Below are 25,856 nucleotides of genomic sequence, written 5' to 3'. Positions count from 1 at the left end.
ACACAGCTTACAATACATCCATTCAAGTATAGCTAATACCTCTACACCAGTCCAAACACACACACACACCTTGTAAACCGCTTCTCCTTCTGGGTCGTGGGGTCAGTCCAAACACTATTTATTTATACAATATTTGGATATTTATAATGTAGAGATTAACAGCTACATTAGTAATAGTGTCAGAATAATTACTAGAGGCTAAACAATTTTATATATATTATATAAAGCACATAATGTACAATATACACGACCACAGTTAAAAAGTCTACTGTCTTCATCTATGAAAAATTATTAATCAAACAAGAAGATAACTTTCTTCAATACATTATTTCAAAATGTCTTTATTTGGTATATCTATCATTTGTTACTACTTACTAATCCCTAACTGAGTCAATATCAGGTGCCAGTTTAGTACTTTGCATGCGTTATCATTTAAATATAAATATTAAAATGTTTGATTGCTATCAAAAAAGGTACATGAGGAGGACATTCAGATTTGTTTTAGTTTGTTCCATTATTTCCCCTAAAATGTATTTTTAGAGTATCAAACTAGTAATTTTGCATGTGATTCTGATTAATAATAAATTGATAGATTTTTAAAATTAAATATAAACAAAAACAATGATTGGCAATGGACTTTTGGCCCATTGGTCTTTTGCACCCTATTTATGCATTAAATAAATCGACGTATTTAATACTGCTTAGGACTACATGAAAAATATCATCCACATTAATCATATAGTTCAAGAGGTACTTTTATTTTGGTATGTGGCCAGAACGAGCCTGCCGTCGTTTTCGGCTTCACTTTAGTTTGTGTGTTCGGACAACGTGTTATTCTCTTCAGTTACATTTCCTTATGATTTTACTTTAGTCGCGCAAGATCGAAGATAGTCCAGTCCACCGTTTATGCGTTTTAAGGTAAGTACTTTCAACTGAGACAGAATTGAGAATGAAGGGCAGAATAAAAGTTACTGGTCCAGCAGCAGCTCCATGCTTCTCTGTTAGCTTGGTAACCTGGTAACTGTAGTCTGTATCAAAAGCTGTTTGCAGAGCCTCGTTTCCTTTTAAATGGTAGGTTATCTGTTTAGTTACATGGTGTAGCTTTACTACACATTACAGAAGAACAAAGAGATTTCTTGAATTTCTGGTCTCAAGTCGCTTACTTTTACGGGCTACTTTCAGATGTGAGCAAAATGAATCAGAGTGGTTTAATGTAAAATGGTTCATTGTAGACAAACTTACCGACTTAGATTTCTTTACAGTGGTGGTGTTGGGAGTCAGGAGTCACGTTGTCTACAGCTAAAATCACCAGTGAACCTACAGGCGTATTCTGAGTTTCTATATGTAATGTTGATGATGGTAAAACAGTGAAAACAGAGTTTTCTTTGGGGGACTGCTTTGCCTTAGAACACACTGCATGTACCTCTTCACAATAAATTGATTTTTAGAAATGTAGTCTGTGGCATAATTTAAACTTCTGTAGTCATAGGAGTGCTTTTTCCAGCTTTATGTATGTAATATATACACAACAGAAAATTCAGGGAAAATGAGAAAAATTCTGCTTTTTGTGATACGGGCTCTTTAAGACTGCACTGTATATTTCTTGACAGGTGGTTGTGCCGCTGTGCCATGAACCTATCTGAGGAGGCTGTGCTGGCCCGTGTGAAGGCGCTAGAGGAGGAAGTGGAGAGACTGAAGGCTCAGCTGAAGGAAAAGAGTGATGGAGCAGTGGAGGAGAGGACCACGGTGTCCCCTGATCCCGTTGCTGCTGAAATAAAGAATCAGGAGAATGGAGCCGCCAGGAAGAAAGGAAAGAAAGCAGAGCGGGTGTTTGATTTCTCTGTTCACCCTCGGCGGCATGTGGCACTGCGTCTGGCCTACCTGGGTTGGAATTACCAAGGCTTTGCTGTGCAGGAGAACACGGAGAACACAGTGGAGGCGCGGCTGTTTGAGGCGCTCCTGAAGACCAGGCTGATCCAGGACAGACAGAGCTCTAACTACCATCGCTGCGGACGCACAGACAAAGGAGTGAGCGCCTTCTCACAGGTATAGATGAATGTGTGGGTTTTATTCAATGGACAATACACAGTTGCCATTTTATTAGATGCCTTTTTCCTGCCTTCAGTCACTTTATTGGGTACTTGTAATACATACATATTTTTGTTGGTTTATGAGTACTGACTGTAGCCCATCTGTCGCTACAGAATTCATCAATCTATCTGTCCAGCAGTAGAACCAGTGCTGACCAGAAATTATGTGGGTGGTGGACCATTTTCAGCACAATACTGACCCCACAACTGTAGTGATATGATGGTTACTTTAATATATTTTAAACATCTTCTTTAGTCATGCGTAGCACATTTTGTGTTAGTCAGGTTCGAGCCCTTTGTCAGTTGTAAGTATCAGCTTAACACACGCATCTAACATTTATTTCAACAGGTTTACAAATGTTAATGTTATGTTAGCTCATGCAAGCTGATGTTATTAGCCAAGCCACATTGTATTTTACTTCAAAACCAATGAGTTTGTGAAGAGTTTGACATGATAAGACTTTCAGCATCATATAATGAATTTATTTCACTAAATCTATTGAGTTGAGTGTTAAATGAGCTCAAGCTTTTTTATGGGTGCTTTTCCGCACTGCTTCCTATGTGCTATAGCTGTGCTCTGTACTATCTGCTACCTGGCGCAAGAGACCCTCTAGTGGTGCGCGTCTTTTTGTCCGGCATGTGGTAGTGTTTAGCCAGCTTTAATAGTCTTCATGTGCCTTCTTCTTTGGAGTAAACAGATAAGAAATGTAAGACGCAGGCTCTGTGTGGCCTTCTGGCCTTTTGCAGAGTATAGACTTTGGACATCTCATGATTCTTATTAGAATGTGTAATGTTGAAGACAAGCTCATTTGTCATCTTAAACCCTAATTTAGTATTTCATTTTTTTCAAACTTTAATGACTGAATATTCAAACATTATGACTCTTCCTCAATATTATCATGCATCCCTATTTAATAACATGCTTGCGGAATGTAATTCAGACAGCCAGTCAGCAGTTGGCACAGACATGATTAAGGCCATAAAAGTATGGAGTTTCGATAGCCAACCAAGCACCAGCACCACATGCACTGTCGTACCACTACCATGTCACTGCAGTGTTGTGAATGGTCCACCACTCAAATAATATCTGGTCAGTGATGGTCCTATGATTTGTGCTGATGAATGGGGTGGAGGGTAAATTGTGAAGCATCAGATAGATTACACTGAGTAAAGGTAAATGTGTGGTAAAATCTCTCTCTCTCTCTCGCTCTCTCTCTCTCTCGCTCTCGCTCTCGCTCGCTCGCTCGCTTGCTCGCTCTCTCTCTCTCTCTTTCAGGTAATATCCATTGACCTCCGCTCGTGTCAGTACAGTGGTTTGGGTGTGACAATTCCTGATGATGTTGAGCCTAAAGGTAGCGCTCCCACAGCTGAGCTTCCGTACGTAAAGATGTTGAACAGGGTTCTGCCTCCGGATATCAGGGTGCTTTGCTGGGCACCAGTGCAAACTGGCTTCAGTGCACGCTTTGATTGCCAGTACCGAACTTACCGGTACTACTTTCCTCGTGGAGACCTGGATGTGGATCTCATGGCTGCAGCAGCCAGGCGGTCAGTAAAAGAATACATTGGGGGACAAAAATAATCTCATTCAGTAATTGTTAGTCTCACTTGTCTACATTGTTTATTCATGGAGTTGTCAATATGTGCTGTACAGGTATGAGGGAACACATGACTTCAGGAACCTGTGCAAGATGGATGTGGGTAATGGAGTTCTGCAGTTTCAGAGGACCATCCTGTCTGCGTCCGTGCAGCCAGCTCAGCCCAGCCATCCCTCCCCTTCTGACCCCCAACAGCTTTACCTGTTCGAGGTCAAAGGACTTGCTTTCCTCTACCACCAGGTCAGCTCAGAAACTCGACCTTTATTGATTGCTGGTTCGAACAAGTGGCATTGGCACTAATGTAAGCCTGAAAACTCAAGATTAATAAATGTTGTTACATATGGACAGTATAGCAATTATATAACTACAATTACATTTACATAATCAAATGATTACATATAGTACTGTGCAGATCTTTTCTTGAATTTCTGGTCACAACTGCCATTAATGCAATATTTTTGACTAGGTTCAATACAAGATTCACTTGTATAAGGTAGGAGAAAGTCCAAGGAAAATAGGTGAAAAAAGTTTTAAAAAGGTAGTAAAAGATACAGAAAATATGCAGTCCCTAACAACTATGCAGTACCTTGTAGACCAATAAAACTGTCACTATAATAGACAGTATGTAAAGCATCTTTGAGCAATAGGAAAAAATCAAGCTCCCCTTTTGCTTCAAATCTGAAAAAAAATCAAGAAGCCATTACAGAACAATCAACCAGCCAAGACTGAACTTTAGAGGGAAGCAAAAATATCCCTGCGGTTTTCTGAACAAATGAAATCAAATGTCCCAAAATGGTTGAAAACTGGGTGGATACCCTAAATGCTGAAAAAATTAAATTCTGTTTAGTTATTTAGAGGCTTCTGTGTAATTTTCTGTTAAATATGTTTTCTGCTGTTTTCTTGAAGCTGAATTTGTACTTTATGACAGTTTTGACTGGTTATTAAAGAATGAAAAGTTGGTCTCTGGCTTTTGTACAGAACTGTAATAAATTGCAACTGTTCAGATAAACAGCTTTTTAAATCTGATTTCCTTAGTTGCCTAAGACTTTTGTGCAGCACTGTATGTTTTTTTATTCTTTTCTTTCCTTTCATTGTGTGCAGGTTCGCTGTATGATGGCTGTACTGCTTCTGGTTGGCCAGAAGCTGGAAGCTCCAGAGATCATTGATAAGTTAGTGGATGTTGAGAACAATCCTAGGAAGCCTCAGTACAGGTGGGCTGCACTACTGATTTAATTTGATTTAATAGTACAGTACGCTTAGTGCCACTGAGACCTGATTGGCTGAACAGTGTCCTGTGTCTTTGATATGTTGTATTTTCAGTAAGCGGCATGATAGTGAGATTACTGACTAGATTATTGAACTTTGGGGTAGTAGAGAATCTTCTGGTACTGTCATACTATTGTATGGCTTGTTGATTGTACTGGTCAGTTTTTCAATAATAACAGTGGCCAGGAAACAATGAGCAACCCCAGAGTCTGATGGAACAGCATTAGTGTTTATGTACATTTTCAAAGCTTGCCTTTTAAAAAATGTATTTATTTATATAGTTCCTTTAAATACTTATGGTTTTAAATAATAAAATGATCATCAGTTATTTTGTCTCGATTTATCGATTTCTATACATCACTTATTGTCCCTAAATACATTTCAGTTGAATTTATTTGAACTAAATGAATTGTAAGTGTAGCAGTGCTTGACCAGGGGGTGCTGTATGATTGTGTGATGAATATGATGAATATATATCAGTATGGCAGTGGACTACCCGCTGGTGTTGTACGAGTGCCATTTTGACGGGTTGAATTGGAACAATGAGGATGAAGATGGGAGTCATGTGCTCAATTCCCTACACCAGCATTGGACTCAGACTGCAGTCAAGGCCCAGGTCCTACATGGCATGATCCAAGGCCTGCAGAGCTCAGCTACAGGTGTGTATGTGTGTGTGAATATGTGCTGCCTTCTCGTGCAGCATCCACTGAGATCATTTTAACATTACTGCATTATTATCAGGCATGATGGTTATATATCCAGTGTCAAGCCCTCAGATCCTTCTAGGCCTTCAGATAAAGTCATCATGCTTGTTTTTGAACTATAGAAGTAGTTTAAAGCTGTAGTTTTTCTCTTATTTCATTGTTTAATTGGAAATATAAGGGTTTAACATTCAACACATCATCATATCAGGATAAGTGTGCATAAATTAGCATTATCATAGAGGTCTTGTTTTTGGCTTTATGCCCTAAATTATAGGCTTAGCCCTAGTAGTCATGATTCAACACTGTATGGGATATAGTGATATGGGGATATATGTGGCCTAATGTCAGTGTCCAATATTTTTTATTTACGGTTTAAAAGTTTGGAATCTTTTGTTATATCAGCAGTTGATATTCAAAAATAACTTTATATAGATTGAAATGTTATAAACTACTGTTGGTTTATTCTCAAATTAATATATTTTGGGAACAAGAAGTAGTCATGATTTTAGTTATTAACAGCTATTTGATCAGTGAGATTTGGTCTTCTCTTTTCAAATATGAGGAACTCTAGATATTCATTCTACTGTAATTCTGAAAGCATCTTTGGATTGAAAGCATTCTCCATTATTATAGAATGATCAACAGCTTTGTCTTCCTATAAACTGTTTAAAACTTTTAGATTGTTAGCATCCTCTTAGAATTTAATCAAATTTGTTTTTATGTTATTAAAAAACAACAACAATAAATGCTGTTGTACATGTTTGCCATCACATACATATTTATAAAATGTAGAAACAGGGAGCAAATCTGCCTGGATTAGCAATATAGACAAATATAATGTTTATTTCTGTAGGATAACACAAGTGAAATGAATTAAATGCTAATATTTTAGAGCAGTAGCCCAGCATCACCTACACACTGCTTTTCTAAAGAACAAAAAATACATCAAGTCTGTTTGAAATATCAATAAAATCTTAACATCTGTCCAGTACTGATATTTTTTTAACAATCTGTTGAGGTGGCGCGGTGGGTAGCGCTGTCGCCTCACAGCGAGGAGGACCTGGGTTCGATTCCCCGGCCGGGTGGCCAGGGTCCTCTCTGTGTGGAGTTTGCATGTTCTCCCCGTGTCTGCGTGGGTTTTCTCCGGGTTCTCCGGTTTCCTCCCACAGTCCAAAGACATGCAGTCAGGCCAATTGGACATGCTGAATTGCCCCTAGGTGTGAGTGACTGTCTGTGTCTGTCTGTCTGCCCTGTGATGGACTGGCGACCTGTCCAGGGTGTATACTGCCTTCCGCCCGAAGACTGCTGGGATAGGCTCCAGCATCCCCCCGCAACCCTGACGGAGAAGCGGCTTAGAAAATGGATGGATGGATGGAATCTGTTGAGGCCAATGTGATTCTGATCAGTCCCCATCTCTACAAATAGGAGTATAAAATGATTGTTGCTTCTGAAAACAGCTGAGCACAACTTCACATTGTTAATATCTGTTCATTGATGATAAATGTTCTGTTAATCTAAGTTCAGGAAAATCTCATGTGTGCATGTGTCTGATCTTTAGACAAGGCGTCCTCTTCTATGGAGTGCTGGCTCATGGAGGGTTCCAGACAGCGGAACTACCGCCCCCTGCTGGAGCGTCCACGCTGTGAGAGTCTGGAGTCTCGGATCCAGCATTTTGTGAAGAGAGGGAGGCTGGAGAGAGAAGAGGGAGAGAGTGGGGAGGAGGCCACTGTCTTCAGGGGCAAAAGGTCAAAGCACTTGCACCAGGCGACCTCCACACAACAGCAAGGCACAGACAGTGCTGTGACCAACATGGAAGTCCCATTACAACCCACAATATAAACTTTGACTTTTTGGTATCCCAGAACTCCAATTGGATGCATAGACATATAAAACATTTTGGATTTGGACTATTTTCAAAAAGCACTGGCTGTGAGCATCCATTTTCTGCATCAGAACTGCTTCCAGTATTAACAGCAGAGCTATCCATCATTTCTGAAGACCACTTCATTGACATCAAACAGAACTCTGTTAAAGAGCAAGATAAGCCAAAGATCAGCTCTGGACTTCCTGAGACTGTGCAGACATTTGCCAATGTTTTTTAAAGTAACCTGGATTTTTTTTGTTTCCTTATTAATATTGGAACTGGTGAATATTAGAGAACTGTAAGTTCTTTTTTGAAAAAGTATTTTCAGTTGCTTTGCTAGTTTGATGTACTGTAATTGACTTATTCAGCTGTAAGTTCGCTAAAAAAAAGTGCACTGACATTGTATTTGATTCAAACCATGACATGGGTATCGCAGAGATCAGATGTTTTTATATCAACACAAGTTGTTTTTCAGTTTACTCAGTTTTGACAAGAATTGAGTTAATATAATTGTACATTGTATAGTTATAATTATGTAACATACAGTTTTATTATCTATATTATAATATAGAATTGAGCTTATATAATTTGGTCATGTGCACCTGATGTACGGATATAAATCAAGTAAAGTCAGCACGCTTTTCAGTGCATTTTCAGATTGATATATGTGCTGTTAACACTCACAGGCTTGTGATGAGACCTCTTTGTTTTATAAAATTCAGCAAGCTGGATAAGCATCCCATAGATTAAGGGTTGTTTTTTTTTTTGTTTGTTTTTGTTTTTAAACTGTAACCTTATGAGGGCTTCTTGTGTCTTAGTGGCTTCCAAATGCATTTTAGTCATAAGACCTGTAAAAATATCTTGTCTATTAAAATTCAAGAAAGCAACAAAATCCAATAAGTGAGGTTTGCATGGCATAATATCAAAGTAATGCTGACTGACCTCTTCCTCGCCTTTGTAGCAGCATGATTCTACCAGCACTCAATTGCAAATCTACAGATTTAAAACGGACAAGTATGCACTCATTGATGACTTAATCATGGGCACCTAACTTGTGTCTACATTCATTACATGTACACTAATTTTATCATCTTATCTCTACTACTACATAAGTGCACTTTGTAATTCAGCAATGACATCTGTAACCCTGCAGAGTTTATCTTATTCATCAATGAGCAGGACTCTCATAGGGCCGCTGAATAAGTATATTATCAGTGTCTCTGCTGGGCTGAGAGGATGTTGAACTTTGGCCAGAAATTGAACACTGATGAAACACTAGAGGATGACTAGCGAAAACAGATGAGCCGGCTTCTCTAAATTTACATCTACAAGGCAGACCAACAAAATAGGTTTCTCTAATAGAGAGACCTTGAGCGGACACAGTGATTAAAAAGTCACATGCTGGCTGATCCACTTGTATCAATGCTGCACACTATCATACCACCATTGTCAGTGTTACTGCAGTGCTGAGAATGTCCCACCACCCAAATAATACCTACTCTGTAGTGGTCATGTGAGGGTCCTTACCGTTGCTTAACAAGGTAAAGAGGGGACTAAGAAGTCATGCAGAGGAACAGATGGACTACAGACTGCAGTTGTAGAACTATAAAACTACACCTATATGATAGGTGGACTAGATAAAATAAAAAATGCCCCTTATTCTCTGAAGTTGCATAAAAGAAATGCATGTTTGACTGCCTGGAATGAGGTATGAACCACTGAGTAAAAATCATGAAACTTGTGTAGGACCTGCACAGATTCGAGCGCAATCAGCTTCACTGCGTAAAATCAAGCAAACCAGCACCTTATTTACATATTATTTACATGAAGCATACCGTAAGCCATACAGAGCCAATGAACAGCTTTCAGCAGCTCGTGAGCCAATGGCTGCGCTCGGAGGAGGAGTTTGAGGTCGAGCAGTGAGTGCACAGCTTTACCTGCTGACCAAATTTTATAGTGTTGAAACAGGAAAGAATAAAATGTGAAATAAACAAAACGTCTTAGTGGTTTGAGGCAGTACATTTGTGCGATTGTGTAGTGTGATTATTTTCATAATATAACGGATAATTCTGCATTATTGCAGTGTGTGAGGTGCTGCACTGGCTGTGATTTGTATTGCTTCGTTTTCAGTAATATAAAACAAAAGTACTGTGTAATATTTTTAAATGGGACATGAAATAGTTTATTTGTTGATACCAGTGTGCTTATAAAATTTGTACATCCGCTTTACGCAGCTTTGGTGAATATGGATCATTGAGCAACACACACACACACACACACACACACACACACTCCCTCCCTCCCTCCCTCAGGCAGGATACACTCTGGAGAGATCGCCAGTCCATCGCAGGGCAAACAGACAGACACAGACAGTCGCGCAACATACAAGTGAATATTATTAAGATAAATAAATAAATAAAAAACCTTTAATAACACTGACCAAATAAACCACCCATGGCTATGAAGAATTAAATATGTAAAGTAAAATATCACAGTGTTGTGATACACCGCGGACACAAATTACAAACATTTACATCATATCACATGACATGAGCTGAGTCACGTGATAGGTCATCTGACTGCGTTCAGCACTTTAGCTCAAGACTTTTTGAAAAGCTCCGTAATAATCTGTGAGGCTTTTTATTCACCATCCGACCAGGTAAGTGGTTCTTTTAAGTTATTTTTATATTACCAGTGCTGTCGAAGCGCGTTTGTTGGTTAACTCGTGTGGTTAAGCAGCCATATAGCTAGCTTTGAGTTGGCTAACGCTGCAGTTTGTGCTCCAACACAATGAAACCAATGTAGCTAACGTCAGTTAGCCTGCTAGAGTGGTGAACATTAACAGAGAGAATATAACGTCAGGGAGCGATTTGTTTTTCAAAGGCACTCTGTAAAACGATATAATAATTTCACAGTAATGTTTGATATTAGTCCATAGAGTTGCAGAGTAGTATTGCTCTTCAGTGCGCTACAAAATAATTGACGTTTGAGCTCATGTTGAGATACTGAGAGCCGAACGGTGTCAGACTGGCAGAAGTATTTGCGGAGTCTTAACATACTTACTACTGTCGGGGATTTACTGGATTTAAATATGTTCCGTTTCGCCTTGATAATAAAGTGATTTAACGTTAATCGTTCATGAAGAATGTGATGATGCTGCTACCGAATAACTGACTTGGTTTCAAAAGCACTCATCGTTTATGTGGTAAACACCTGGAAAGTGCTGAACCTCCTGTACCCCAAACCACAGACTCATCGTAGATAGACAGCTGGGTGCTTTTACTAGCGGACATTGGTTTCACTTCTGTGTTAAGAGAGAGAAGAGGGTCACAGCAGTTTCCACATTTATTTGATATCTTTGCAGTGTTCACTCGTTGATATGTAGATAAAGTCATTTAGTGTGGTTTGATGTGACTTGGTTCATTGTAGAGACACTTATAGATTACAGAACTCTACAGAGTTCTTTACAGTGGTTGTGATAGGAACCAGGGGTCACAATGTATACAACACAAATATTGCCAGTTTATTTACTGTCCAGAATCACCAGTGAGTTGTGTGATGAGACATGTGATGTTGATAGTGGTAAATCTGGAAAAATACATTTACTTTTTAGTGCTATTTTGCCTGGCAATACCCTTCATGTACCTCCTGTATCCTATACTTTTTCACTACTTTTGTAGCAAATTATACTTATATTATTGATCCTCTTATCCAGATTAATAGAAAAGACCCAAAAATTTGACTTTGTCAACTATGCTATGTGGTACAGCTGGCTGACCATAAATTTGTCACAAGTTTAGAAATGTTTATCCTCTCTGTACTTAGGACTTAACTTCCTCGCTGCCCATGGTTTCTAAAAAGGCAGGGAAACAGTAATATTTCTGTATTACTCATTTAAATACTTGTGGAAATGGCTGAAAGGTGTTACAGCAGCAACTGTATATGACTGAACTTTTGACAAAGAAATGAGAGAAATGAGCCTGTGTGTATAACATGTATTGTTATGTTACTGATGTATTAATGTGTTAATTTAATGTTTTTTTTTCATGGCAAGACAAGGATTTTGTGAGTTTACGTCTGAATGGGCCACAGTTTCTAGAAAGCTCAAGAAAGACAGCACACACTATGGTAAGTTTGTACATTCACACAATATAAGAAATACATACAGGTCAGAGACTAACTTTCATTTATTTATTTTCCAGTTAAAGCAGCAATTAAGTACAAGTTTCATTTGTCAAAAGGTTTTTCTGGAGGAGATCAGGTTAGAGTATGTGAGCAGTGTGGATCGGAGTGATGTGAATTTGCTTGGAGCTTGTGGAACACCTTTTCAGAAAGTCAGTGTTCCAGTGTTGCTCCATCCAACCAGCAAGCCTGTAGGGTAAAGTAATTAAGTTGTATCAACAGTATAACAGATGGAGTAGTTTGTAACTTAAACTCTAGCCAATCAAGTTTTATGGTTTTGAAATGTTAAAGATTTCAAGCAGTTTACTGAGTATGGTTATAACTGGTTACAACAGCTTTGTCCACCATTATTTTGGGGTTTTGAAAATGTGACAGGTCACTGTGATTTCTGGGCAGGTTCTGAAGTAGATGCGGGTTGAGGGCTCATCTAACATCCTTCTGTTGTGCTAATATCAGAATCTGATTTGTTAACCAAATATGTTAACACACAAAAGAAATGTGATTTCAGGTGTTGCTGTCTTTCTAGCATTATATGTAATATACAATCCCATAATAACTACAATATATGATACACAATATCACAGTAAAGAAGCAATAAACAGACAGTATGAAAATAATATACAGACTATGTACATATAATTTACAGACAAATAATACACAATGTACAAGTAACAAGATTATGTAGGGACAAGCAATATACACAATATACATGTGTGTGTGCAAACAACAGTAGTGTACATCATGTATGAGAATGAAACTGTTGTGTATTTAGAGAAAAGAGAAGTAGCTGTGGCCTAGCAGGTGATATTACTGGTCAGCTGTCTTTAAGGGTGATGGCCTGAGGAAAGAAACTGCTCTTGTGTCTAGTATTCTAGTGTACAGGGTTCCGTAGCGCCTGCCAGAGGGTAGAGTTAAAAAAAGTTAAAAAAGGTTGTGCCCAGGGTGAGAGGAATCTTGCTTAATTTTTTCCTAATGGTTTCCTGGCTCCTACAAGGAGGCTTTCAGCTGTCTGTACTGTCCCCTGCAGTCTGTTTCTGTCCTGTGGCTGCTCCAAACCAGGCCAAAATGTATGTGCACGGGAGGAATTCAATGACTGCAGTGTAGAACTGGTCCCAACAGCTCCTGTGGTGACTTCCTCATCTGCCACAGAAAGTACATCCTCTGCTGGGCTTTTTGAGGATGGAGTTGATGTTGGTCTCTCTCTTCAGGTTTTGGGACATAGTAGTTCCCAGAAAAGGGCTGTTGGATATTGTGAGGAGGAGCAGTGCTGGAGGGTGTCCACAGTCCACAATCATTTCTACAGTCTTGAGCATGTTCAGCTCCATGTTGTTGTGATACAGTAATCAAACGTCCCTTAAGATGGTGCTGGAGATTGCCCTGAGGGGAAATAATGAGGCAAAGTTAACAAGGGCAGGAAAGCAGTACTGAAACAAATGCAGTTGGTTTTGTGTGTGTGTGTGTGTGTGTGTGTGTGTGTGTGTGTGTGTGTATGTATGTATATATATGTATGTATGTATATATATATATATATATATATATATATATATATATATATATATATATATATATATATATATATATATATATATATATATAGTACACACCAAACTACTTCACTCTTGTTTGGGTCATATAAGCAATGATGAGCAGTAGCTTTTCATCGGATACAAACTACAGAAAGCTTTTGTTTTCTTGTTTGTTTTGAGAACTACCATTGTTAGGCCGGTTTCCTGGACATAGGTTAAGCACGGTCAGACTAAACTGCAGCGCCAATAATCCTTTGGGATGGTCAGATGGTCTCTCTATGCATGGAGAAGGTATTGGGGGATTCTGGGCCTGGAGAAAAGTCTACCAAAGGCTTCTCTCTCTCTATTTCTCTCTCTCTCTCTTTCTTTCTCTTTCTCTCGCTTTCTTTCTCTCTCTCTCTATTTCTCTCTCTCTCTCTCACTCTATTTCTCTCTCTTTATTTCTCTTTCTCTCAGATGCGTGAGGGAGTGTGGGTGTTGGTGTGTGTGTTAAGTGGGTGCAGTGCTCTCATCTGTCCTGATGGAGGAATGTGTGATGATGGAAACACCTGCTGCCAGACTCCATCAGGAGGGTATGGCTGCTGCCCACTCCCTAATGTAAGTGTCACTGCATTGCAAGTCTGTTTATCATTTCCAAATATTAAACATACATTTAGTAATTTATTAGTTATTAAAAATTGTTAAGGACATGTCCATAGTTCTATAATTGGTAAAACAGCGGATGTGTGTGTATTTGTCTTTGCAGGCAGAGTGCTGTTCAGATCATCTGCATTGCTGTTATGAAGGCACATTGTGTGATCTAGTGCGTTCCAAATGTGTTAACAAGACACACACTCTAGACTGGGTGAAGAGAGTTGCCGTCAAGCAGTCCAGTCTACCTCAAGTATTACGCACATGCACACTTATCCATCAGCCCTCTCTCATGAACAGTACATTGTGTCATACAATGACTGATTACATATCATGCTGGAATGATCAGACCCAGGATGTTAGAAGGATAAACACACCATACTACATGTGGCATATTGTCAAAAGGCTTTGCTTCTTTAGTTTAATGTGGCAGTTTAGTGATATTATGACTGCATAGTTATTTCAGTTTAGACACATTGTTTTACTCTCTGGTTTGTATTTGACTTGCAGGCAGTGGTGTGTCCGGACCAGGAGTCTGAATGTCCTGATGATACCACCTGCTGCCAGTTACCTGATGGGAGCTGGGGTTGTTGCCCTATGCCTAATGTATGCAATACTGATACCACAGAAGGCTGCCACATACAATACAGATCACAGATCAGTTTTTTTTATTTTATTGTGTACTGTTAATATCCTAACCAAACCTCAGTTGATTCCAGATGAATTCATATGATCCAACAAATGTGAATAATTTTAGTAATAGAAAATGCACTTCACTTGTTAACCATGTTGCATCAAATATTTATCAGTGTGTTTTCAATGTATTGTAGAACAGAACTGTAGTATGTGGGAATGTACTTATAATATGGATTTTTTTTCCATAACCTGCAGGCATTGTGGGCATGTTTGTCAATGGTTGGTTGCAGTCTTTTTAACATTTGCTTTTTGTTTGTGTGTGTCTGTGTGTGTGTGTGTGTGTGTGTGTGTGTAGGCAGTGTGTTGTGAAGATAAAATGCACTGCTGTCCACAGGGCACTACCTGTGACATACCTCACTCTCGGTGTGTGTCGTCCATGCTTGACTCCACCCCTCTAAGGGAAAAATTCCCTGCACACCGCAGAGCACAAGGGAAAAATAGAGCAGGTATGACATCGTCTTACAATTTTCTCATACATTTAAAAAATTTAAATCAGTTGTATCACCCTTTTTCGAATATGAGGCATTCTGGATGTTAAGCTGCATGCATGCTGAAGGCCAGTGAAATCTGCCTGCCAAACCATTTCATTTAAATGGGCAAGGACACAAGAATGTGAAAAATGAATTTGCTCCCGGTATTGCTGCATTTCACTTTGCGCTGAGTTCATCTGGGTAACCTTTAACCCTGTGAATTTGCCAAACTCGGAGAGCGTCAGCCAGTAGAGACCTAGAATGCCAGCTGTCTTCTTTGTGAATAACACTAAATGGAGAAACGTTCCTCAGTCAACATAATGCTCTTTGGCTCTTAGAGTTGCAACAACACGGACTAGTTAATTAGCTATTGTTAACTGTTAATAAACCACATGTTCCCTCCAAAACCATCTCTTATCAATACTGCCCATACAAGCTTGAGTTTTGCTCTGCTCCTGCAAGACAAAGCCAGGCGGCAGTCTGGTGTGACCATGGAATTTAGTTGTTTTATACCTTCATCCTCAATGATCAATAGAGCTGTCAGTGATTCTTTAAATTAAATCTCTATGTCACCTAGGACACATCAAATATCTACACTATACCAGTGTATACACGCTTTTAATATTTATCTTTTGAAATAATGTTTATTCAGATGCAAGTACAAAAGAACACTTATTAATATTTTTTGTTAATTTGTTTATTTGCAAGCTTTCACAAGACTGCAGTTTATGCACGTTATATGATAATGCACCACTTGACCTAAAGCTGATGTGTGTCTTTGTCTCTTTAGTTGATTGTCCAGATAAAGTTTCTGCATGCCCACATGATGCAACCTGCTGCCCACTAGGAAACGGGAGCTATGGTTGCTGCCCAATGCCAAAGGTATGCATTTTGTGTGTGTAAATGTTCTTGTTTTTCCAGTGTTTGCACCTGTCTGTAATTGTGTGTTCTACCTTTCTATAGGCAGTGTGTTGCTCTGATCATGTGCACTGTTGTCCAGAGGGCACATCCTGTGACCTTGTCCACAGTACCTGTATCTCAGCCAATGAACTCAAAGCAATGGCTACCAAGATTCCACCTCTCTTCCGCTCGAGGGTGACAGGTAAATGACTGCCGCCTTCTTTATTAGTCTACTGGATGGTGACTGGGTATGTGATGTAAACATAACCTATAATGCATGCTCCTGGCAAAAGCGCTGGATTACTTTCATTACCATTGCTTTTTATTGCAGTTGTCATAATTAGACACTAGTTTATACCCACTTAAAAAAAACAAGTTAACTAGTAAAATTGCTTTAGAGCATCAAACATCTTATGAGGCACATCATTTTCCTGACAGATTTTGCATTCGTCCGGTATTTTACAGCAAAACCCAATTTTATTTTATTTATTTATTTTTATTATTATTATATATTTTTTTAATAAAAATGTATAAATTAGGGTAAGTATGAGTATGAATAAGTATGAATTGCACATTGATGAAGCCCAGGGGCCAGTAGTTGGCTCATAAAAATATTATTATATATGATATTGTCTCCTTTCTGTGTGTGCAGTGGAGTCAGTACCCTGTAATGACTCGGTAGCGTGTGAGAGTGGCACTACTTGCTGTAAGAAAAAAGATGGTGATTGGGCCTGCTGTCCACTGCCAGAGGTATCCATGGAATTATCTTACAATAAGAATAATTTTGCACTCCCTTACACAGTGCTGGGCAAAAGTGAAAGACCACCAAGAGACAACTATTTACACAATAATTTCCAGTCCACACAGCATTTAAGCATCAGAAAAAACAGGAACACATGTATAACAGAGACTCACACAACAGTAAAGTGTCACAAAAGCATCAGTATATTAAAATATCAATTCTGTAAATATTTATTTCGTATTTGGATTTATTTATCACACAAAGAAGCTGCTGGTGTTCTCAGAACAATGGACTGGCCATCTGAGAGTCCAGACCTCCACATCACTGAATGTTTGAGATTAATTAGATTGTGAGAAATAGAAAATGCAAAAAAAGAAAAACAAAGATAAAACAAACCTCTAAGACGAATCTTTGGATATGTGGAGAAAGATCCCAGCAGATTTCTTGGAAGAACTGATAGCACACCTCCCAAAAACAATGGAAAAAAACAATTTTTGCTTGAGGCAAAAAATGGATGTTTTGACTGGAAATTAAACAGATGAAAAGGTGTTCTGACTTTTGCACAGTATCATACCGCATCACATAGGGGTGGGAATGAATACAGGTACTGGTGTGTCATTGCATCAATAACAGGGGACAGACCTTTTATAATTTTTCATCATCATAAGCCCCGAAATAGCCCAGATTGGTTTGGCTCAATTGTATCCAATCTTTATTGCACTTACAAGTATTATTTTGACACAATTGTCCACAGATTTAAAAATGTCATATAAATCTGAGTTCATATTTGCCAAACCTAGCCACACATTACTTGCATATTATATTGTAGTACAGTAAGGCTTTGTGTGTACAGTTTGATGAAGTCCATTGGTGAAGTCCATGTTTGTTTGCCAGGCGGTGTGTTGCAAGGACCACATCCATTGCTGTCCTCAGGGCACAGTTTGTGACCTTGAAAAAGGGACGTGTGATGACCCTGCTGGTGCTTTGCCCTTCATTGGCTGGATGGAGAAAGTGCCAGCTGTCCAGAGCGTCTCTCAATCCATCAACCAAAAATGTGACGAGACCACATCGTGCCCCAAGGGTACAACTTGCTGCAAAATGGAATCTGGGGCCTGGGGATGTTGTCCTCTTCCACAGGTTCATACACTCCTGCACACAGACTCACAATTAAAAACAAATGATTCCCCAGTTGTCAGAGGTATTGCACTCAGTCCGGGAGAGCCACGGTACTGCAGAGCTTGGTGTTTTTGGGGTCTACTAGAGTAGATTTATATGCTTCATTGTTCCTGAAACACATTTTTTTTCATACTGTACATCTCTATTCACCCCCTGTTGCTTGGTTAGAATTAGAGCTCCTGTGTCTTTAAGCCCTATTCCCGATGAGGCCAGAGTGTTTGATTGGTCGGCTTACCCACTATTCTGATTGGTCAACCACCAGAGCGGTTCTGTCACTAATAGGTTTTTAAGAATGTTTATAAGAATGTTCTTAAATGCAATTCTTGAAAATAACTTAAGTTTTCAAATACTCTCTAAAGATAATATTAAATATTTTCTTAAGTTTTCTCATGTATAATGCGTAGCATTCTACCCGGCACCATAACTGATGCAAGATTTTTAACATTTTGACTTTCTATTAACGGATATTTCTGTTATTTAGTTTAATCTGCCCAGAGCAGCAAAATGTAGGGAAAATGTCAAAGAAACTATTCAAAAGAATGGCAAACAAGATGTAGAAGTGATGCTGGAAGAAACAGCCAACAGGGAAAAAAAAAAAAATCCTAGTTGTAAAATGTGATAATTGTGGGTAATGGACTTGATGGGCAGGAGCAGCAAAGGCAATATCCATGATAAATTTAGATGCTGACCTTGTCAGCTCTTACAGCTTAAGACAAGTGTGAACATTTAAGAACCTAATATTTTCAAGAAGACCACTTACTCTTACAATTATTCTAAGAAAAATAAAAAAGAAAATGAAAGTTTAAAAGCTATTTATTTTACGAGTAATCATTTCTTACAACTTTTTTCCTAAGAAAGAAAAAAACACACTTAAGAAGGTTCTCTTTCTTAAGATACTTTTGTGAATCCAGCCAAAGGTCAGCATCTTCTCAGCATAGCTACAAAACTGAATTAACTCCTTCTGGTTTCCAGTTGCTGCGTGTTATGTGAGGGTGTGCCAAGCTTGCCAGTAGATGGGCATTAAAGACCGCACTAAAGATTGCATCATATTCTAACAAATGCAGAGGGCTGGAATTCCTATGAGGCATTTCTGGCAGCTGTGAAAAGTGGTTTCTGTTGGAGAGGGTCCCTCCCTCTGGCCTGTCCTTTGATCTTTGTAAAACTACAGACTGTTGACATGCATAAAAAGCATAATAGGTCCCGTTTAAACACACCTAATTCATCTCCTCAGTTAATTAGAAAGCATTAATTTCTGCAGAGCTGTGATCTCTATTATGTTTTGGTTACACCTGTGCATACACTTCATCTTCTGTCTGTAGGCTGTGTGCTGTGAGGACCACCTCCACTGCTGTCCCCACAATACAGTGTGTAACGTGGCTGCTGGCACGTGTGACAGCGTCAGTGATGCTGGTGTGCGTTTGGCAGTGCCCTGGGTGAGCAAGATCCCCGCTGTAGCCCAACCACATGAAAATGACCGGTGTGATGAGACTACAGCCTGTCCAGCTGGCACTACCTGCTGTCGACAGAAGTCGGGAGACTATGCCTGCTGTCCCCTGCCACAGGTAGACACATTTGGTTGAGGAAAAAAATTGTCTAAAGGGGTATAGTGGGTTCAAATGACCAGTGATGAATTGACAGTTAAATATGAATTGTTGCTATACTTACTTTTTTTTTAATATACTAACCTTTTTATCCAGTAAACTGTTCTTTTTTTTATCTCTTGCTATACTTTTTTTGAGCCTATTGCCTTGCACTTCCCTTCAAATCAAGACTTGGGTAGACATAGGGGTGAATCATTTCTTTAATGGCTATTTTTTTTGTCCTCGCTGACTGAATTTTTAGAAGCATTTCTTACATATGAGTGTTTAAAGATTTCGTCTTTGACAGACGAGAGAAAATCAAGCTCCACTTTTGCTTCAGATCTTGAGCCATTCTTCCACTGAGAAAAGACAAGTCGGCGCTAGTCTAAAGGGACGTACAGGTGTCAAGAGGCTGTTGCTGAGAAAGAATAAAAACTTTGTAACCATTTCACATCTAACCCAGCTGTACAGCATCGAAAGTAACCAGTTTCTGGAATATCATCATCTTGGATCCATATTAAACTCAAAAATGAAAACCAAAAAAGATAGAACTAGAACTAAGCCCACTAATTTCAGGGGGTGGTTGTGGGCATTTAAAAAAAAAAAAACAAACAAAAAAAAAAAAACGAAGTTTCCAAGAGAATGTAGAAGGTAGAGGTTAAGTATGCCTGTGAGATGCTTTTCTGATGAAATGTGTATTTTAGCTACTTGTTTTCTCTCTCATGCTCTCACTTTAGGCTGTTTGCTGTGATGACCACGAGCATTGCTGTCCTCAGGGCTACAAATGCGATGTTGCTCACAAATCCTGTGAGCACCCTTCCCTCCCCCGCATGCTGTGGTTCAAGAAGCAGCCTGCACCGCTGAGCATGACTCAGCACTTTGACGCTAAGGCCGATGCTAATGCTGATTCAGCAGTGGCGGGCACTGAGCACAGACAGTGTGATGCACAATCCAGCTGCCCGAAAGACAATACCTGCTGCTACATGAGAGAACTCCACAAATGGGGCTGCTGTCCTCTGCCTCAGGTTAGAAACACTGTGTACAGACACACGTAGCCCAGTACACCATACACACATTCAGACACAAACATGCTACATAAACCATTACAATGCACAAAGAGAAGAAGGCTAGGGGAAGGCATGATGACGCCATTGTATGCCTGTGTATATGTGAAGTTATGGTCCATTATTTACCACTTTCAAAGATTTTTGATTAGTTATACATGTTGTTGTGTAGGATTTATGCAAACAAGAAATATCTTTGCTCTGTTATGATTAGTAACCATCTTTATGAAAAAGTTTTTTTTTTTTTGTGAAAATATTTTAACAAGTTGTCTACAGGGAACACACTTAAATGTGGTTTGTGTAATTTAAACCATCTGCCCATCCTCAGAGGTGAGCAAGATGATGAAAATATCGTGTTTTCACAATATACAATATGTATCAGAATATTTTGTTTTTAAATACTGTGAATAGTTTATCCCTCTCATAAAAATCACTTTTTTAATCAAAAGCAGTTTTGATATGACAGCAACATTTTTTTTTTTAAAATTGCATCATTTGTCTCCCCTCTCTCTCTGTGCAGGCTGTGTGCTGTGGGGATGGTGATCACTGTTGTCCTAATGGCTACACCTGCAATACAAAGATGTCCACCTGCATTAAAGGCCACCTTGAGTTTGCATGGTTCCGTAAGAAGGAGGCCAAAGTTACTGTTGGCTCAGAGGCCATGAATGAAGTCCAAAATGTGAAGTGTGACTCCACTACTAGCTGCCCGACGGGTAGTACCTGCTGCAGATTACCTACAGGGCGGTGGGGCTGCTGCCCGCATGTCAAGGTGTGTGTGTTACATTTTTCACTTGTCAGATGCATGTTTGTGCATATAACTGTCCCTCTTGAAAGGGGTATTTTGAATTTTTTCTAAATGTATTCATGGTGGAGAATAGGAATGTGCATTCCGACTAATTTTGATATACAACTATCTGTATAAATGTATGCCCTGAGATGGACTGGCGACCTGTCCAGGATGTATCCTGCCTTCTGCCCAATGATAGCTGGGACAGGTGGCTTTTTAAAATAGGCTAATGTGCTCTCAAAGCTATCAGGTGTCCCATTGGATGCTGATCAGGGCTTGTCTTATTTTCTTATCAGTGGATGACGTGCCAACATGTTTGTTAGAGAAATTTATTTTCATTGTTTGTAGACCTAGCTAACATTAGCTAGAGTGCTAGACTAGTTAGTGGTACAACCGCACTACATCAGTCTACATACTTCTAAATTTCACCTCAGAACACATGTAAGTGGTTTTGGAGAGCAAATAAAATGGTTTTATTTGCATTGTACACAATGTGACTACCGGTTTTTCTCACCACCATTATGAAGAAGAACAGCCATTTCACATCAAACAATTCTGAATGTCTCAATTTTATTTGTTACAGCTGAAACCAAAGGTACATTTGTGTGTAGAGATGCACCTACAGTGTCTCTCTTTGTTTAGGCGGTGTGTTGTGAGGACCATGTGCACTGCTGTCCCGATGGCTACACCTGCGACGTTCAGGCTGGAACTTGCATCAAACTGTCCACAAAGCATACCATTGCACTCACAGTCATACACACACACTCAGGAGATGAGATGTCTTGTGATGCAACAGGTCAATGCTCCGAGACTCAAACGTGCTGTAAAATGTCTGACACGGAATGGGCCTGCTGTCCATTTAAGCAGGTGATATATAATATTTTAATATCTACTACTAAGCTACTGTGTTTATAAAATCTAGCATTGCTTCTAGACACCCTTTCTAATTTGAGAATACAGCCTTAAAGTGCACCCATAGCTGAAAAAGTTGTTGAACTGCGTACGCAGCTTGTATAATCTCTTCAGAAAAGCATTGTCAATAGAACAAGGTGCTCTAGAGCAGCCACACATGAGCCTAAGGCAAGCATTCCCAATGGCAGGCATCACCTAGGAGTGTTCTGTGGAGTGATGGAACTATTTTGGGATGAGTTGGAATTGCGTTTGTGATCTAGAACTCATCATCCAACACTAGTACCTGACCTCACTAATGCTCTTGTGGCTCAATCAACTTTTCACAGCAATACTACAATATCTAGTGTAAATCTTTCCCAGAGGAGTGGGGATGGTTACTGCACCAAAAGGGGGGAAAACTCCCTATTAATACCCTTGATTTCAGAAGAAACACTAGGTGATCACTGAAATTCTTTTTAGTCTATGATTAGCCTTAATCTGGATGTGGGAAGCCAGCCCTTAGTTTGTTTCTGTATACTGCAATGACATAATCATAAGCACATTGTCTGTTGAACAAGACACTTCAAGTCTCTGAGTGATTTTTCTTATTTGTTCATATTTCTCCCTTTCTTTCTTCTCTAGGCGGTGTGTTGTAAGGACATGAAGCACTGTTGCCCTATGGGATATGTCTGTGACCTCAAGACCAAAGGTTGCACTAAAGTGTCTTCTCTCACTTGGTGGGGAAATTCTCTTTAGGGCAGCAGGACCCTCACCATATTATGCTTGGTACCCATAACACTGTTCAGTTAAAATGTCACTCAAACTAGGACAAGGGACTATGCATTCAATTACTTTCACTTAGATTTTGTTGGGTTTTTTTCCAGTTTTCCCGAAACTGTTTAAGGAATAGATTAGTTTGTTTATATTCATTTGAAAAGAAACTGACATGTCATATTTTCATGTTCATTTTCACGTTTCATGTTCATATTTTCAGAACACTCAAGTTCTAGAACATTGCACTCCTGAGTCGGAAATGCTGTGTAGAAGAATTTTAGTGTATTATGGGCTAGAAGTAGCTTTTGACCGATTATCTGCTGCTTGTATAAGTCACATTTCTAAAACTTTATCATGCTGTTTGTCAGCGCCTTTACCATATTAAGGTTTCATTTTTCTTGGCCTGTTTTTTTTTTTTTTTTTTTCTTTTCTTTATACTTTTCCATGCCGAAATCACTTGTGTGTAGTCACAAATTTGTAGATGGCCATAGACACAACTCTTGGTGGAAAATGACCTCCATGAAGTCTAGACATTTGTGATTGTTTTTAAAATACCTATCAGATGTCCAAATTCCAAACTTGCTCTGTGAGTCACTGAGACACAACTGAATGTATTGTGCACTTAAACCCAGCACAGTCTGTGGCCTTTTGGATTCCCAACTCTAAAAAGCAAGAGTTGAGCAGAGTGAAGGAGCAACTTGCTTAAAATTGCTCACATTATTAGCTATGACGTTCTGACTTTGAGGTTAGTGGGGTCAATTAACATTGACACTGATCTGTCTTTTAGTCATTGATAGTTGTGCTAGTGTTTTTCATTGAGATCCCTGTAACAATGGATGTCTGTAATGTAAACCCAGTGATTGGAGGCACGTTTTAGTAATTTATTTGTTGAAGAGTTTAGCTTTTATGCATAATTTTGTTCTACATCATGTAGTTTTAACTGAAGTCTAGAGAGAACGTATAGTTCAAACTCTAGAAGGCCTCTTTCCATATAGTGATTCTGGCTGTCTTTTCCTGGATTTGCTAGCTAATCCAAATTGTGATGTCACCAAATCCCAGCATGACTTTACTATCAGGATTTTATTTTGGTATTGGAGTTTTACATTAGTGATTCTAGATTTGCTTAGTATTGTTTGTCTTTTTAGCTCACTAATCCATTTCCAATCACATCCCTCAAATGAAGAAAAATATAGCCTAATTAATTTCATTCTACTTTTCATGTCTTTTGAAGGCACATATAATCATATAATGCAGCCTGTCTTTTGGAACATTTCAAATATTAAATGAAGAAATGGCACAGATTCCACCAGACTTGAGGATGGGGCAGTTTTACTGATGCATCGAGCCCAAATTACATTTTCTTCTTTTTTCTTCTTCTCAGAACCTGCCATTTACTTAGTTAACAATAAAGGCACATCTGCTCTTACAGTAGAGTATTTTTGACTAGATGAAATGTTGATTGAATGTATTTTCTTGGCTTTGGAGCCAAGATTTTGAACTGATTTTAATTGGATGAGTTTTTATTTTGACTGTCCCTTTTTTCCTTTCTATGTTTATTAATAGATTGATTGATCGCACCAGAAAAGGTGAAAATAAATCCTTCAAAACCATTTACCTGATGACTCACTGATTTCATTTACGACTGTTTTGGTAAACAAAGACCCTGATTGGTTGCTATGGCACGTGTTGCGCAGTGATTGGTGAGTGAGTCAGGGGTATGTGAGTTATGTTTGTGAAGATAGATGGAATATCTGGGGGCGACTTTTACAAGGCCTTGGGGAGAAGGCTGTATCAGCCATTTGTCGTTTGACGGATAGATAAAAACAGATGCTTAAAAGAGGAGAATAAGAAAGTAAAATAGTGCTAATGTGAAAAGGCTATCATTTTTATTAATGTTTTGAATTTATTTTGAGTACTTGGCAACTAGGAGCTCAGTTGGCCACTCAGGTCGTCTGACACACATATTCCTGGTTAGCCAGGAGCCAGTGGGATTAGGTTCCATCAAGGGAGCGTAAGTGCCTGTGTGGGCTTCTTACTTGTACCGGCTAACGCAGTCAGATGCACCGTTAAGAGCTGGAGTGAATGAACAAGAAGAGCAGAGGTTCTGTTTTGTCTTCCAAGTTCTGTGAACTGAGAACAACCACCTTCTTAACAGTAGACGTCGTGAGGCTAGACTGAACTTATTGGCTGTTTTCCTCTGGTTTGTCCATAGTATATGTAACCAACTTTCATAACCACAATTTTGTCTACAGCTTCTATGGGTGGGTTATGTCTGCTTATGTTGTGTTTTTTATATGTTTCAGGTGAGAGAGGTCAGAATATGCGTGAGACTAAACAGTGCAGAGCATGAGGGATAGTGCTACGCTACCTGTTTAACAAAATTTCCACTCTAATATGCCTTGTCTGGTCTAACTGCATGTAACCATCATTTAACAAAAGAGTGGACAGTGATTGGACACAGTATTTGAAAACTCCAACAGCACTGCTGTGTCTGATCTACTTGTACCAACACAACACACACTATCACACCACCACCATGTCACTGTCACTGCAGTGCTAATAATCCACCACTTGCTTCCTGGGGTCCTGACCATTGAAGAACAGGGTAAAATTGGGCTAACAAAGTATGCAGAGAAACAGATGAACTACAGCTTGTAACTAGGAGTACAAAGTGCACCTATATGGTAAGTGCAACTGATAAGTGTGTAGAAGGTGGTTTTAATGGTATGGCTGATCCGTGTATGTAATGAGCACATGCATATTATTTGAATTTTTTTTTTTTTACATAATTTAAACATGACAATTGTCCTGTTCATTGTGTGTAAATTTCATGATGAATGGAGCAAAAGAAATGGTCCAAAACTACTTTAGGAAAAGGTTTTTTCCTGTCTCCTGTAAAGTTATGAGGTTTTGCATTTG

The 25,856-nt window shown here is 39.1% G+C and overlaps 2 protein-coding genes across 3 annotated transcripts; both read left to right on the top strand.

The window, feature by feature from the left end:
• The first annotated feature begins 789 nt into the window (after positions 1-789).
• pus3 (pseudouridylate synthase 3) lies at positions 790-9,453 on the top strand. Its single transcript, XM_017700738.2, has 7 exons — positions 790-918; positions 1,611-2,046; positions 3,367-3,635; positions 3,742-3,925; positions 4,787-4,896; positions 5,432-5,610; positions 7,214-9,453. The coding sequence occupies exons 2-7, from the start codon at positions 1,630-1,632 to the stop codon at positions 7,492-7,494; spliced, it is 1,440 nt and encodes a 479-aa protein (XP_017556227.1). The 5' UTR covers positions 790-918; positions 1,611-1,629; the 3' UTR covers positions 7,495-9,453.
• A 600-nt stretch (positions 9,454-10,053) lies between these two features.
• On the top strand, positions 10,054-24,551 carry grnb (granulin b). 2 transcript variants are annotated; one of them, XM_017700739.2, is made up of 15 exons: positions 10,054-10,178; positions 11,574-11,647; positions 13,684-13,824; positions 13,973-14,110; positions 14,368-14,463; positions 14,849-14,999; positions 15,814-15,905; positions 15,987-16,125; positions 16,576-16,673; positions 17,560-17,802; positions 19,161-19,403; positions 20,159-20,446; positions 21,006-21,254; positions 21,915-22,139; positions 22,806-24,551. In XM_017700739.2, exons 2-15 carry the CDS (start codon positions 11,645-11,647, stop codon positions 22,917-22,919), a joined length of 2,220 nt encoding a protein of 739 aa, XP_017556228.1. In that variant the 5' UTR covers positions 10,054-10,178; positions 11,574-11,644; the 3' UTR covers positions 22,920-24,551. The 2 variants fall into 2 exon arrangements, with proteins under 2 accessions (XP_017556228.1, XP_017556229.1); XM_017700740.2 differs by having other exon boundaries at positions 10,092-10,178; positions 11,579-11,647.
• Positions 24,552-25,856: the final 1,305 nt, after the last annotated feature.

Source organism: Pygocentrus nattereri, chromosome 3 (assembly GCF_015220715.1).
Source record: "Pygocentrus nattereri isolate fPygNat1 chromosome 3, fPygNat1.pri, whole genome shotgun sequence".
Classification (NCBI taxonomy): domain Eukaryota; kingdom Metazoa; phylum Chordata; class Actinopteri; order Characiformes; family Serrasalmidae; genus Pygocentrus; species Pygocentrus nattereri.
This window is presented reverse-complemented; position numbering and strand designations above follow the sequence as displayed.

Excerpts from the sequence above, each read along its gene's own strand:
- pus3 (XM_017700738.2), top strand. The coding sequence starts at position 1,630 with ATGAACCTATCTGAGGAGGCTGTGCTGGCCCGTGTGAAGGCGCTAGAG. Across the intron at positions 3,926-4,786 it reads TTGCTTTCCTCTACCACCAG|GTTCGCTGTATGATGGCTGT; the intron begins GTCAGCTCAGAA and ends CATTGTGTGCAG. Across the intron at positions 5,611-7,213 it reads CCTGCAGAGCTCAGCTACAG|ACAAGGCGTCCTCTTCTATG; the intron begins GTGTGTATGTGT and ends TCTGATCTTTAG.
- grnb (XM_017700739.2), top strand. Across the intron at positions 16,126-16,575 it reads CTTCCGCTCGAGGGTGACAG|TGGAGTCAGTACCCTGTAAT; the intron begins GTAAATGACTGC and ends CTGTGTGTGCAG. Across the intron at positions 21,255-21,914 it reads GCTGCTGCCCGCATGTCAAG|GCGGTGTGTTGTGAGGACCA; the intron begins GTGTGTGTGTTA and ends CTCTTTGTTTAG.